The 15,000-nt window shown below is 38.3% G+C and overlaps 3 protein-coding genes across 4 annotated transcripts in view; 1 reads left to right on the top strand and 2 right to left on the bottom strand.

The window, feature by feature from the left end:
* The window catches only part of tbx19 (T-box transcription factor 19), a 6,638-nt gene extending 6,376 nt beyond the window's left edge, over window positions 1-262 (bottom strand). Inside the window, exons 1-2 of one of the 2 annotated variants that reach the window (XM_069521325.1) lie at window positions 123-262; window positions 1-37 (exon numbers count right to left, since the gene is read on the bottom strand). The exon at window positions 1-37 is cut by the window's left edge and continues 214 nt beyond it. In XM_069521325.1, coding sequence (XP_069377426.1) covers window positions 1-37 — 37 coding nt within the window. In that variant the 5' untranslated portion in view covers window positions 123-262. Of the gene's footprint in view, window positions 38-122 lie in introns of those variants that run through there. The other variant, XR_011240410.1, reaches the window with a different exon arrangement.
* Window positions 263-3,526: 3,264 nt separating this feature from the next.
* On the bottom strand, window positions 3,527-10,249 carry LOC109647302 (vesicle transport protein SFT2A-like). The gene is made up of 10 exons (XM_069521326.1): window positions 10,115-10,249; window positions 8,733-8,789; window positions 6,758-6,971; window positions 5,977-6,066; window positions 5,503-5,588; window positions 4,666-4,747; window positions 4,499-4,534; window positions 4,101-4,159; window positions 3,983-4,012; window positions 3,527-3,666 (listed from the first exon to the last, which is right to left on the bottom strand). The coding sequence occupies exons 3-10, from the start codon at window positions 6,827-6,829 to the stop codon at window positions 3,627-3,629; spliced, it is 495 nt and encodes a 164-aa protein (XP_069377427.1). The 5' UTR covers window positions 6,830-6,971; window positions 8,733-8,789; window positions 10,115-10,249; the 3' UTR covers window positions 3,527-3,626.
* A 3,285-nt stretch (window positions 10,250-13,534) lies between these two features.
* Window positions 13,535-15,000, top strand: part of LOC109646399 (pro-opiomelanocortin) — a 3,956-nt gene continuing 2,490 nt past the window's right edge. Inside the window, exon 1 of the mRNA XM_069521327.1 lies at window positions 13,535-13,662. The gene's annotated coding sequence lies outside the window, so the exon portion shown is untranslated. The remainder of the gene's footprint in view (window positions 13,663-15,000) is intronic.

The following is a 15,000-nucleotide window of genomic DNA, read 5'->3' as shown; positions in this document are numbered from 1 at the left end:
CCGAATCGCTGTCCCTCTGTAAACCTTCCACCTTCATCTGGAGACACACGGACAACGTGAACTACTGGAATCGTCCTCGAGTCACATGACGTGAGACGCTGTCACAGATTTGAATTTCTGACTTTTGATCAAAGTTTGGTCTCAACAACGTGAAGACGTTCACAGGCCAGGTGGGGGCAGTAGAGCTCCGGGCTGTTTGTCTGAACGTTAGGCAGCAGAGGTCCAGGTCGTTTCTGATGAAGAGAAAACATGGCCGACACAAACACACCGCTCTTCTTCATCTTAACTTATTGGATTGATTTTTCATCTTCCAGGAAACAACTCTTTCTCTGTTGAGACGGATGTTTTCCCTCAGGATCCGTCCCCGAGTCGCAGGAAGAAAAGGTTTCACTTTAAAACTCATAATAAAATCCTTTGAATAAACTTTATTTCTGTTTCACCACAGAACAAAAGATTGTGTTTCTGCTCCGTTGAATCAGTTTCACGTTTTCACGTCCGATGAAAAAACAAATGTAATGTATTTACTTCAATATATATAATATATGTAATATTAATTATTAATTATAATTAATTATTTAGTTTTGATAGAAGTTCTGTTTAAAAGATTCACTGTGACTGTTTCATGATGAGACGCAGCTCAACAAAGATTTATAATTTCAACAGATTCAAATCAAAACTAAATTTACTTTAACATCTGTGATTTATTTTACGTTTCTGCCTCAAAGATTATTTCTTTTTTAAATTCCAGTGTCAAATTTAAATCAGTTGAAAAGAAAATCAATTAAAGATAATGATCACTCCAATAATTCTTTATCAATGTTTTAATTAGTTTTCTCACGTTTGAATCTATTTTGGTTTTAAAATATTAAATCACCAGGAACAAAAAACAAGAATTAGTATCGACGTGCTCCAAACTTTGAATCTGAAGTAAAATGAATGAAATCATGAATTCTGTTCTTTTTGTTCAGAACATTTCTAATCCAGTTTTAAATATAAACGTCTGAATATTTAAAATAAATATATACGTGCAGTTCTGTAGAGGTTGTTTGGTGTAATTGAAAAATAGATCTTAAATAATAAGGTGAATGTTTCCTGCAGGTGGACGGAGCCGCGGCGATTTCACTTCACTGGATGAATTCAGGACGAACGTTAAATTTAACACTAATATCATGGAGACAGTCCCAGGTCATTATTTCAATCTACAATACCATCATTATATTTATATGTTATACTTCATATTTATCCATAACATAAAACGTACAATAAATCAAAGAATAATAATAAAGTGCAGGTAAATAAAGATGGAAATAAAATGAACTCACCTGTGAAGTGAATCAAAGCCAGAAAATCAAAGAATCATTCAAATGTTGATTAATTATAATTAAGAGTGTTTTTCTTTCAGATGTGAAGCTTCAACTGATCAGAAACAATCAGAGACAGTCAGACAGCAGCTCGCTCCACCGCTCTCTCTCTCCCCACCACACACACACACAACCTCGCTCTACCTCTCTCTCTCCCTCACTGATCGTCTACCTCGCTCCACCACACACCAAACAAAGTCAATTAGAAAGATATTAAACATCGAGGAACTGATTCAGATTCTTTGATTATTCACACAGATTTTAAATCTGTAACCACACGTAGATCAAAGTCAAATGAGAAGTCAGACTTTCACCCTGAGACCAAACACGGAGCTTTAAACACGTTCATCCATTTTGAGTGAACAAGAGTTCTGACCAGAGAAGAAGAAGAAGTTCTGACCAGAGAAGAAGAAGAAGTTCTGACCAGAGAAGAAGAAGAAGTTCTGACCAGAGAAGAAGAAGAAGTTCTGACCAGAGAACAGCAGCTTCATCGTTTCAAGGCCTCAAAGGTTTAATCTTCACTTTCTCACAGTCAAACTGAAAACACGGATCAGAACACACGGATCAGAACACACGGATCAGAACACACATCATAAACACGGATCAGAACACACGTCACAGACACGGATCAGAACACACGTCACAGACACGGATCAGAACACACGTCACAGACACGGATCAGAACACACGTCACAGACACGGATCAGAACACACGTCACAGACACGGATCAGACGGTTGTTTGAGTGAACGGAGGTGAGATGCAAATGAATTGGGATGGTGAAGATATCTGAATAATGACCACGTGTGTCTGCAGGGGGCGCTGCTGCTCAGTCCCGTGTTAATCTGAACATCATGACGAGTTTTCATCGTTGAGTCGTTTCACAGTTGAAGACAAAGTTGTTTACAAACAGGAAACATGGCTTCACTTTAAAAAGATGACGGAGGTGGAGAGACTCAGCCTGAGCTGCATGTGATGGAGAACAGGTGACACACACACACACACACACACACACACACACACACACACACACACACACACACACACACACACACACACACACACACGGTGACATACGATCTGTGTGTGTGTGTGTTTTAATCAGCGGCCGGTGGAGGAGGAGATTTACAGGCTTTAGAGACTTAACAGGCAGAAAGACGACATTAATGACGGGGGCAGGTAAACATCAACACAATTCACTACACAACTGCTTTTTAACACAACACAAAGATCTGACATCAGCTCCACACTACACCAGTCACATTGATTCATAGAATCTTTATACACTTCCTGTTCGTCACACACAACTGTGGTCAACACTGTTTCGACTGTGTGTGAATAAAAACCACAAGTTCACTGTGTGGACGTCATCCCGACAGGAAGCAGACAGGAAACAGACAGGAAACAGACAGGAAACACAAGCAGGAAACCGACAGGAAACAGACAGGAAACACAGGCAGGAAACAGACAGGAAACAGACAGGAAACACAGGCAGGAAACAGACAGGAAGCAGACAGGAAGCAGACAGGAAGCAGACAGGAAACCGACAGGAAACAGACAGGAAACCGACAGGAAACACAAGCAGGAAACAGACAGGAAACCAACAGGAAACACAGACAGGAAACAGACAGGAAACAGACAGGAAACCAACAGGAAACACAAGCAGGAAACAGACAGGAAACCAACAGGAAACACAGACAGGAAACAGACAGGAAACCAACAGGAAACACAGACAGGAAACCAACAGGAAACACAGACAGGAAACAGACAGGAAACAGACAGGAAACCAACAGGAAACACAGACAGGAAACACAGACAGGACAGATTTTGGGTTTTTTCAGTGAAATGTGAAAAAGTTTCTGCTGAAATATTTTGGATGTTTAAAACAAAAAGAAAAATAGAAATATTTTGTCTTCAACATGTTTAACTCACTAATAAATGAATGACATCACAAACCTGTTATTACACGTATTAATACACACTAGTACACCTGTTATTACACCAGCTGATTATAAATAACACCTCAACATGTGAAGCTGAATTCAATGATTCAAATATAAATCTGGTGTAAAGAACCAGCATCAGACTCCAGATCAGTTTCATGTCATCATCTTGAAATGAGACGAACACTGAGTGACACCTAGGTCAGAAAACACCGATGTGTGGGGGACGTAAACAAACAAACAACACTAACAGGCACAGAGCTGGTCTCCATGGAAACCAGACTAAGATCCTGCCTCCTGATTGGTCGGACAGACTCTGATGTTTAGCTGCAGCAGATTGAAAAGAACTTTAAGATGGCGTCTCTGAAAGACAGATACAAAAACATATTTACGTTATCAAATCATTTTTAACAGGAACGAATGTAAAGACAGAAACTAAATACTGTGTGAGTACTTGTATTTCAGTTGATAATACTCTATTACTTTTACCCCACTGACATTTTCAGTGCAGTATTTGTTCCGTCACTAAACTGCACCAACGTTTCTGTGGTTCAGTTTATTCACTTTCTTACAGACTCAGGATTTGAAATGTTTCAACCATGAAAGGAAACTTTGTGTGTGTGTACAGTGTGTAGTGTGTACAGTGTGTAGTGTGTACAGTGTGTACAGTGTGTGTTACCTGGCGAAGGGGATGTATGAGAGGCCGTACCTGTGACAAACACAGCATCAGTCAGACAGGTACAACACAGAGACAGGTGGACAGTGTGTGTGTGCGTGTGTGTGTGTGTGTGTTATACCAGCTGAAAGCCACAACTTGGAGGAGACAGAAAATAAGAGCGAGGGTGAAATTCGTCCACTGGAGAGAGAGAGAGAGAGAGAGAGAGAGAGAGAGAGAGAGAGAGAGAGAGAGAGAGAGAGTGAGAGAGACGTTATTACTACAATGCGTCTGGAAACAGGAAGCTGTGGGCTTATTAACACAGGAAGTGACATCATCATATCAACATGTTTTGTGTTAAATATCATAGAAATATTTCAGCTTCATAATTATGGGCGGAGTCACAGCATCAATGTTCACACCCAACTTTACGTGAACGTATTTCCTGGTTTCCACCGAGGACAGATTTCTACATCACAACTAAACCAAGGTCAGTGATTGGCTGAGAGGCACAGACACAGAAGAGCTGATTCTACTCACCCAGTACGCAGAGCAGAGCGTCAGCACCAGACAAACCTGCAGAGACACACACACGACAATTCAACAACTGTTCAACAACCGACACAAACAACACAACCAACACAACAGATAGAACCAACAGAACCAACAGAACTTGTGTTGTGTGAGTTGTGTGTTTCTCCTCTCACCAGCACCAGGGTGGTGGCGAGCGCTCTCTCTTTAGCGCACATGCTCCTCAGCTGCCGCCACGGCCCGATCAAGAACATGGTGCTGAAACAACAACATCAGGTGTGATACCGACTGCCACCACTAGAGAGCAGCACTTCCCTTTATTTGAATCAGGTGAAGGGACAGGCCTCCGGGAATGATGGGTAATGTAGTTTCTCACTTTTAATCAGATTTCATTTGATCTTTTATTTTATTGTTTTGTCTTATTTTATATATTTTAAATGATTTTATTTCATTATTATTATTGAATCAAAGGTCTGGATTGATCTGGTGCCAGTAACAGGTTCAAATAGTTCTTAGACCAGGACACACGGAGACACCAGGTGAGTCCAGGAGACACCAGGTGAGTCCAGGAGACAAGGAGACACCAGGTGAGTCCAGGAGACACCAGGTGAGTCCAGGAGACACCAGGTGAGTCCAGGAGACAAGGAGACACCAGGTGAGTCCAGGAGACACTAGGTGAGTCCAGGAGACACCAGGTGAGTCCAGGAGACACCAGGTGAGTCCAGGAGACACGGAGACACCAGGTGAGTCCAGGAGACACCAGGTGAGTCCAGGAGACACGGAGACACCAGGTGAGTCCAGGAGACACCAGGTGAGTCCAGGAGACAAGGAGACACCAGGTGAGTCCAGGAGACACTAGGTGAGTCCAGGAGACACCAGGTGAGTCCAGGAGACACCAGGTGAGTCCAGGAGACACGGAGACACCAGGTGAGTCCAGGAGACACCAGGTGAGTCCAGGAGACACGGAGACACCAGGTGAGTCCAGGAGACACCAGGTGTGTTTGAATTGTTACCTGGCCAGAACGCAGATGTTTCCCACCGTGTAGAAGATCACGAACACAGCGAGGCCGAAGCCCGGGATCCACAGCATGAAGGTAGCCTGAGTGCAGAGAAACATGCTGTTACCACGGAAACAGCAAGGTTACAACCAGGACTGGTGGTTACCATGGAGACAGAGACTGACAAAAAGACTGTTACCATTAGAACAGGGGCTGTTACCATGGCTACAGACAGGAAGAAAAGTCTGCTGCCATAGAAACACAAAAAAGACAGAAGATTGGTACCATGGTAACAGACTTAAAAGATAGACGGGGGAGGTTACCAGAGAGATGAAAGACAGGAAGTAAAATGAGACATGCTGTCACCATGGAAACAGGATGAAAATGACAGACGCTGTTACCATGGACACGTTGGCTACCAAGAAACAAACAGGCGTACTGTTACCATAGAAACAAGAGCATCATTGAGGTACTGTCACACTGACTCACCAGAACAGAGAAGAACGCTCCAGCGACGAAGCAGACCAGGAAACCCTTCACCCTCGTCCCACAGGCAAACGTCGACGCCTCATTGGCTCTCTGCACACATGACATCATCATCATCACACGGCAGGTGAAGGTTCAACAGGCGTGTTCAGGTGCGGACAAACACTAACAAACTGCTTCAGGTCAAATCAAATATTGACAAAGTTTCATCACATTGTAATGAGATTACACACAAACTGTCATGCGATGTATCAACATAATACTTATTTTGTAACAGACTTAAACTTTGAAACGTTTAACTAACGACACTTTATAAAGTTCCTGATGGTTTAATAACAGGAAGTGACATCAGATTATTGATCACAACAAAAACTTCTCATCATTAACTGATCTGATCATTATTTTCTCATCAGAAAACTTTCACTTCATGTTAAACACAGAACAAATAATCAATAAAGTTGTTTGACGTCATTAGAGATTATTGTTGTCTATCGACTGATCAAACTCTTTATCGTGTAATAACATAAACAATCAAATGTGTTTGAGATGAATCATACACATTTTCATGACATTGTTAAAACACATTGATTCATATGAGTAAAATAAGTCAAATGAAAGTGTCAAATGTTAAATTCCATCACTTTAATGTCCACACATATGAAAACGGTTTTCCAGTGTTGATACTGATCCAGGGACAGTTTGAATTAATAAATGATTGTAGCTCTTCAGTGACTGTTAACTAAACAGGTGTTCTCCATATCATGCTAACAGCTAACAGCCTCACCTCCAGGACTCCGGGTTCCTCCGGGTTCCCGTCATCATCCTGCCTGCTCAGCACCTTCTTTAATTTATCCATTAACTCCAGGAGCTTCCAGATGTTCCACGTTCAGGTGACAGGAGACAGACTGACAAACAGGAAGTCAGCATCGCAACAGGTGCAGCACTTCTGCCTGAAGTCCCGCCTCTGGCCAAAATGAGCCTGGAGAGGCATCGAGAAACTGTGACAGAGAGTTAGCATGTTGTTTAGAACATGATCAAAAGTTCACATGTTAGCATGTTGTTTAGAACATGATCAAAAGTTCACATGTTAGCATGTTGTTTAGAACATGATCAAAAGTTCACATGTTAGCATGTTGTTTAAAACATGATCAAAACTTCACATGTTAGCATGTTATTTGAAACATGATCAAAAGTTCACGTTATTTAAAACATGATCAAAAGTTCACGTTATTTAAAACATGATCAAAAGTTCACGTTATTTAAAACATGATCAAAAGTTCACGTTATTTAAAACATGATCAAAAGTTCACGTTATTTAAAACATGATCAAAAGTTCATGTTATTTAAAACATGATCAAAAGTTCACGTTATTTAAAACATGATCAAAGCGAGAAGAGAACAAACGGTTCACATTAGTTATGTAACTTTTACTGAAGTCGACCACAAACAAACATGCGATCAGGATCATGTGACATCATCAGCGTGTGACGTCCTGTAGAACTGGGTCAACCTCTTGGCTCGTTAGCATCAACACACACATGAATGTCTGTCTCTGTGAGGACTCTGAACAGAGACAAACACACGTCCCCTGAGGCTGCATCAACAACAATGGAACTGAAACACACTCAGTGTGTATCACTACACGTGTTGATACATGTAGTATTCATGAATCTTTACTCACACATGTTACATGTCAGGGTTTTTATTTCCAGCTGCTGAACCAATAGAAACTCACTGATTCAATGTGATGAGACAAATGAACATCTGCAGAGACAGAGCGTCCTCTGGTGGCTGCACAGACAAACTGCATCTTAACTCACAGGTCTCACACACACTTCACGGTTTGTTCAGAAGAAAGAGGTCAGTACAAACTTCAATACCCAGAATCCCTCTGTGCTGATGTTGTTCTCTTCACTGGATAGGTTGATATCTTCCATCACACCAAACCAGCAGTGCTCCACTCCACTCACTATTTAAAACATTCATTCAAACTTCATTTCCTAACTATAACTCCAAATTTAAAATACAGTCTAGAAATTCACTGTGAAGCAGCTTGCCTAAAGATCCAGCAGAGGGCGCTCACAGTTTCAGTTCCACAGACAAGATTCAATGTGTATGTAAATACAAAGTATATAAATCTAGTGTATATAAATATAGTGTATGTAAATCTAGTGTATGTAAATATAAAGTATATAAATATAGTGTATGTAAATAAAGTGTATGTAAATATAAAGTATGTAAATATAGTGTATGTAAATATAAAGTATATAAATATAGTGTATGTAAATAAGAAGAAGAATTACTTTTATTGTCACGTTAACACTTTTACATGCATACATGAATTGTTCTCTGCATTTAACCCGTCCAGTTGGCACCTGTCGAAACATGCATAGAAACACACATTGACAGATGCCATGTACACACATATACTGGAGCGGTGGGCTGCAGTTGCCGGCGCCCGGGGAGCAGATGTTGGGGGGGGGGGGGGGGGGGGGCACCTCGGTCGTGGCGAGCGGGAGCGGGGATCGAACCGCCTTCCGGTTATTGGACGACCTGCTCTACCGCTGAGCCACGGCCGCCCCAAAATAAAGTGTATGTAAATATAAAGTATCTAAAGTATCGAAGCTGAAGAACAAAGTTCATGAGACTCATGAGAGCAATGAATCTGTAGATTATTATTATTATTATTATCTGAATTATATATTATTCAGTTGCTTTTGTAGATTAAACTTTAGCTTGAAAAAAATCTTCACACTGACCTTCATCTTCATCAGAGTGTTCCAGCGAGGTGTCGGAGGTTCTACTGTCTGTGCAATCTGCAGGAACATATAGAACATACAGAACGTACAGAACGTACAGATCATACAGAACGTACAGATCATACAGAACATACAGAACGTACAGAACATACAGAACGTACAGAACGTACAGAACATATAGAACATACAGAACGTACAGATCATATAGAACGTACAGAACATACAGAACGTACAGAACATATAGAACATACAGAAAGTACAGATCATACAGAACATATAGAACATACAGAACGTACAGATCATACAGAACGTACAGATCGTACAGAACGTACAGAACATATAGAACATACAGAACGTACAGAACATATAGAACATACAGAACGTACAGATCATATAGAACGTACAGAACATACAGATCGTACAGAACGTACAGAACGTACAGAACATACAGAAAGTACAGAACATACAGAACATATAGAATGTACAGAACATATAGAACATACAGAACGTATAGAACGTACAGAACATATAGAACGTACAGAACATATGAACATATAGAACATACAGAACATACAGAACATACAGAACGTACAGAACGTACAGAACATATAGAACGTACAGAACATATAGAACATACAGAACATATAGAACATACAGAACGTACAGAACGTACAGAACATACAGAACGTAGAACAGAGTTAATCCTGAGCTGGAGCTCGTTCAGTGGTCAGAATTATTTTACACGTTTACAAACACTGCAGAACATCTTCCACACAGAACATATCCAGAACAGTGACATCACAGTGACATCACAGTGACATCACAGTGACAAAGACCTGGAGATCAAATATTACCACAAATACAATCATAGAAAATACTAAATAATTAGGTCACTCTTTAAAAACTCTTTTGTTTAAGCTGTCTAGATATCTGTAATTTATCATTCTGCATTTAAACAAAGATAAATATATATAAATGAAGTTTAGAATGAAGTCAATGTTATAATAGACTCAAATTAGATTTAATGATAAATAATCATGCAACAGGTCGAAGGAGTGAATACGAACGATAAAGAAAATGAAGATTTGATTTAGATTTGCAGAGATAATAAATTTACAACGAGTCAAATATATAACAATTAAATATAACCTTTAATTAAAAACTGATTTTAGATCAGCTCCCTGGACAGATGACAGAACAGCGTCGTAGCTGAAGTGATGTCACTTCCTGTCAATATTTACAGTAAACAGTGAAACAGACAACCGCGGAAAGTGACGTAAACAAAGACGTAAACAAAGACGTAAACAAAGACGTGGATGAATCCTGAAAGTGAAACCACGTCACTGGGCTAATGCTAATGCTAACGTAAGCTAGCTCGTTACCTGCAGGTTCCGTTTCCTCTCGTTGGTTTTGAAAACTTTAACAAATAAACCGAAGACTGGACTCCGTTCATCGAGAGACGTTCTCTCTCTCTCTCTCTTTCTCTCTTTCTCTCTCTTTTCTTCATGTTTCTCCATCGTTTCTCCACTCCGTCACTTCCGCTCTCCACAAACAAACTACCGCACAGCGCGCGCTGATTGGTTGAAGGATCCCGCGCTGCCCAGGGCTCGCCTCTGATTGGTGGAGCAGAGTCCAATCACAGAAGGTTGTTTAAGACGCAGGTGCGACGAGTGTGTGGTTAATTAAAGATTCAGATAAATTAATTTCATTACATTTAATTACATTTAATTATGTTTCATTATGTTTAATTACATTAATTATATTTAATTACATTTAATTATATTTATTATATCTAATGAAATGTACTGAAATGTAGTGATCACACAGAATAATGTATAAAAGTGTTGAAACCATCAGTAACTGTTCTCATGAGACAGAAACTTATTCACATGACAAGTAAAGAACACATTTCACTGCTGCCACGTGCACAACACATCAATCATCATGAATACACAAACATATACAAACACACATATGTATCAAATATACAATATATATATATATATATTATATAAATACATATATATATATATATATAGAATAAATAATGATTATCTTCCAGTTTGTTCCCTGTCACACAAACACTGATAATAAACAACCTAACCTCAGGTCAGGAGGTCAGACTCAATCCCCACCCCCTCCTGAGCACAGGGCTGTGGACATGTCTTCACGACGTGGACTCTGATCATCAGGACGCTCATTTAATGTCTCGACGTCCTCTGTCCGACTGTTTCCTCCTGTGTGACACCATCACTGACCACAAGTCTTTAGGATACACACTCAGTGACTGAGTCTGATTTATGAAGTGAACACTTGTAACAACAGAAACACACGTTAAAGCGTTTTCTGAATCCAAACATGGTTTTGTTTTTAATTTGTGAAAAGACACTGAAACTAAGTCCTTGTTACTGTGTGTGTGTGTGTGTGTGTGTGTGTGTGTTCTTCTAAATATAAACTAGCATAGAGAACATTCACAAATCATTTGTTGTTGCTCTTGTGATAAACCCAGTAAATAAATACAGAAAACGTATATTAACCAATAAACCCCATTTATAAAGAACCTCAATCAAACACAAGCTGCTGTTGAGACGAGGAGACGTCTGAAGATCACACATTTTATTAATGTGATGAAGATGAAGATGATGATGATGATGTTTTCAATGACGTGAATGAGAGCAGCAGGTGAATAAAGATAAAGTGCTTCCTCTCGTGTCGTTCAAATGTTCAGACTTTGCTTTATCATGCCATTACCTCGTTTCTCCTAAACATCCCAGTGTGTGTGTGTGTGTGTGTGTGTGTGTGTGTGTAATGGACTGAATGGACGTTCAAGGCCGTCACTGTGGTCTAATGGGTTTATATTTACCTGTCGGCCTCCTCAATCTGCTCCATTAGAAAACAAAGGAAAGCTCTTCAGATGATTTGACGTGAAACGACTGAAGCTTCGGTTCATCCGTCCATCAGCAGAACAAACATCTGATCAATCCTCTGAAATCTGGTCAACATGTCTATAAACATGTGACTCCAGATCATGAAGGAGAAAACGATCTAATGATGAACACAGAGACGTCTGGAGAATGTGTGACACGTATTCAAATAGCTCGGGGGAGGGGCTCTCTGTGATGTAAGAGGCTCCAGGTGAACATAGAGACCTGTCCGTCAACTTCATGTCTCCAGAAGACAAGTGCAACTCACAGCTTTACACCGAGCAGTGATGGATCTAGAGTATGAAGAAGTGTCTCCTGGTCAACACTTGATCGATCCACAGTTTTCAAATGATCTCTGACTCTTCTGAACAAGAGACTCTAGAAGAGGAGCTGGTTTTAGATGTAGAGCTTTAACAAGAGACTCTTCTGAACAAGAGACTCTAGAACAGGAGCTGGTTTTAGATGTAGAGCTTTAACAAGAGACTCTAGAACAGGAGCTGGTTTTAGATGTAGAGCTTTAACAAGAGACTCTAGAAGAGGAGCTGGTTTTAGATGTAGAGCTTTAACAAGAGACTCTAGAAGAGGAGCTGGTTTTAGATGTAGAACTTTAACAAGAGACTCTTCTGAACAAGAGACTCTAGAAGAGGAGCTGGTTTTAGATGTAGAACTTTAACAAGAGACTCTTCTGAACAAGAGACTCTAGAAGAGGAGCTGGTTTTAGATGTAGAGCTTTAACAAGAGACTCTTCTGAACAAGAGACTCTAGAAGAGGAGCTGGTTTTAGATGTAGAGCTTTAACAAGAGACTCTAGAAGAGGAGCTGGTTTTAGATGTAGAACTTTAACAAGAGACTCTAGAAGAGGAGCTGGTTTTAGATGTAGAACTTTAACAAGAGACTCTAGAAGAGGAGCTGGTTTTAGATGTAGAGCTTTAACAAGAGACTCTAGAAGAGGAGCTGGTTTTAAATGTAGAACTTTAACAAGAGACTCTAGAAGAGGAGCTGGTTTTAATTGTAGAACTTTAACAAGAGACTCTAGAAGAGGAGCTGGTTTTAGATGTAGAGCTTTAACAAGAGAAGAGTGGATGCAGAGTCGGAGTCAAGAGGACAAAGATCCTGAAGGAGACGCTCCTGTGCAACATCAACCTCCAACGAGGATCAGCAGCTGACAGAACATTTTCAAACATTTTCCAGAATCTTCCTCACTGTGAAACCAGATAAACCCGAGCAGATCCGTCCTCCGTCACACCGAGCGACCACACAAAGGGACCAGGCCGCAGCTGCTGTCCCTGAGTGTAACCGTAAACCCTGCCCCACAGGTTAGAATCCCGTCTTCCCTCCAGTGATGACATGTCAGCTCGGTGTTAATCTGAAAAATCTGCCATCTGACATTTAACAGCAGCGACGACGAATCACAGTCGTCCTGAGGAACCTGTGCGTCAGGAGGATTTCACCACTGCTCATTTCTCCAGTTTGAACCTGGAACACACAACTACAAATACACAAAACTACAAATACACAAAACTGCAAATACACACAACTGCAAATACACAAAACTGCAAATACACAAAACTACAAATACACAAAACTACAAATACACAACAACCTCAGAAGGAAGTCATCATTTTCCACAAACATTTAATTTGTGAAGTTATAAGATCTTCACTGGAGAGAAACCATGTGTGTGTGTGTGTGTGTGTGGAAGATGACATTTCATTGATTGTCCATTTTCATGTAGGAGTGTGTGTTTAAGAGCATGAATGAATGTTGGTGATGACGTTGTTCTGTGTGTGTGTGTGTGTGTGTGTGTGTGTGTGTGTGTGTGTGTGTGTGTGTGTGTGTGTGTGTGTGTGTGTGTGTGTGTGTCCTTGGCCGACAGAATATAAAAGTCGACTGGACGGTCAGAGCGACACCAGAGGAGAGAAACGGCAGAAATCTCCATCCTGCGGCCGAACAAGAAGAAAACAGCAGTGAAGAAGAAGAAGAAGAAGAAGAAGAAGAGACAGAGCGGTGAGGACATTCAATATATTTTTTAATATTTCATTAAATATTTAATATATAAATATGTGACATTTTTAAAACTTAACAGAATTTAACAATTTGTTGACTGAACAAAGTCAACGATGTTAGAATTTTGTAAAATAATCAAATTGAGTCAGTGAAGCATCTTTTCTCACTTTTCATAAACGTATAACTAGAACACAGAATTTTATTTGATGTCATTTAATGAATAATAATTTAAAAAGTAGGAAAATAAGGAAAAAATTTGATAAATGACAATTTGTTAGAATTAAATACGAGATTAAGATCATTGAAGAATAGAAAATCAAATGCTTTTTATATATAAATCTATTTATACAAATAAAGAATTGATGATTGATTGATTTGTATGTAAATACAATATATAAAATGTGGAAATATATATGTGAATATAATCAATACAATATAAATATGACAACTATATAAAGGTTTACATGTTGAATATATATATATTTTTATATATATATATATAAAAAAAAAAAAAATATATATATATATAAAGTGTTTTCCAGATGAACGTTCAAAATCATATAAACTGAAGCTTTTATCTTCCTGAGGGTCGATGTCATCGTCCATTAGTCCACAACTGACCTTCAGGACAAGAGCTGCTATCGGACTATATGATATATTATATTATATATAAGATTTATAAGAATATATTATATTATATATAAGAATTATAAGAATATATGATATATTATATTATATATAAGAATATATGATATATTATATTATATATAAGAATTATAAGAATATTTGATATATTATATTATATATAAGAATTATAAGAATATATGATATATTATATTATATATAAGAATTATAAGAATATTTGATATATTATATTATATATAAGAATTATAAGAATATATTATATGATATATTATATATAAGATTTATAAGAATATTTGATATATTATATTATATATAAGAATTGTAAGAATATTTGATATATTATATTATATATAAGAATTATAAGAATATATTATATGATATATTATATATAAGAATTATAAGAATATTTGATATATTATATTATATATAAGATTTATAAGAATATATGATATATTATATATAAGATTTATAAGAATATATTATATATAAGATTTATAAGATTATATGATATATAAGAATTATAAGATTATATTATATATAAGATTTATAAGATTATATGATATATAAGAATTATAAGATTATATTATATATAAGAATTATAAGAATATTTGATATATTATATATAAGATTTATAAGAATATATGATATATAAGATTTATAAGATTATATGATATCCTGGGATGTGAAACAGCA

The sequence above is a fragment of the Paralichthys olivaceus genome, chromosome 24 (assembly GCF_024713975.1).
Source record: "Paralichthys olivaceus isolate ysfri-2021 chromosome 24, ASM2471397v2, whole genome shotgun sequence".
NCBI lineage: Eukaryota > Metazoa > Chordata > Actinopteri > Pleuronectiformes > Paralichthyidae > Paralichthys > Paralichthys olivaceus.
This window is presented reverse-complemented; position numbering and strand designations above follow the sequence as displayed.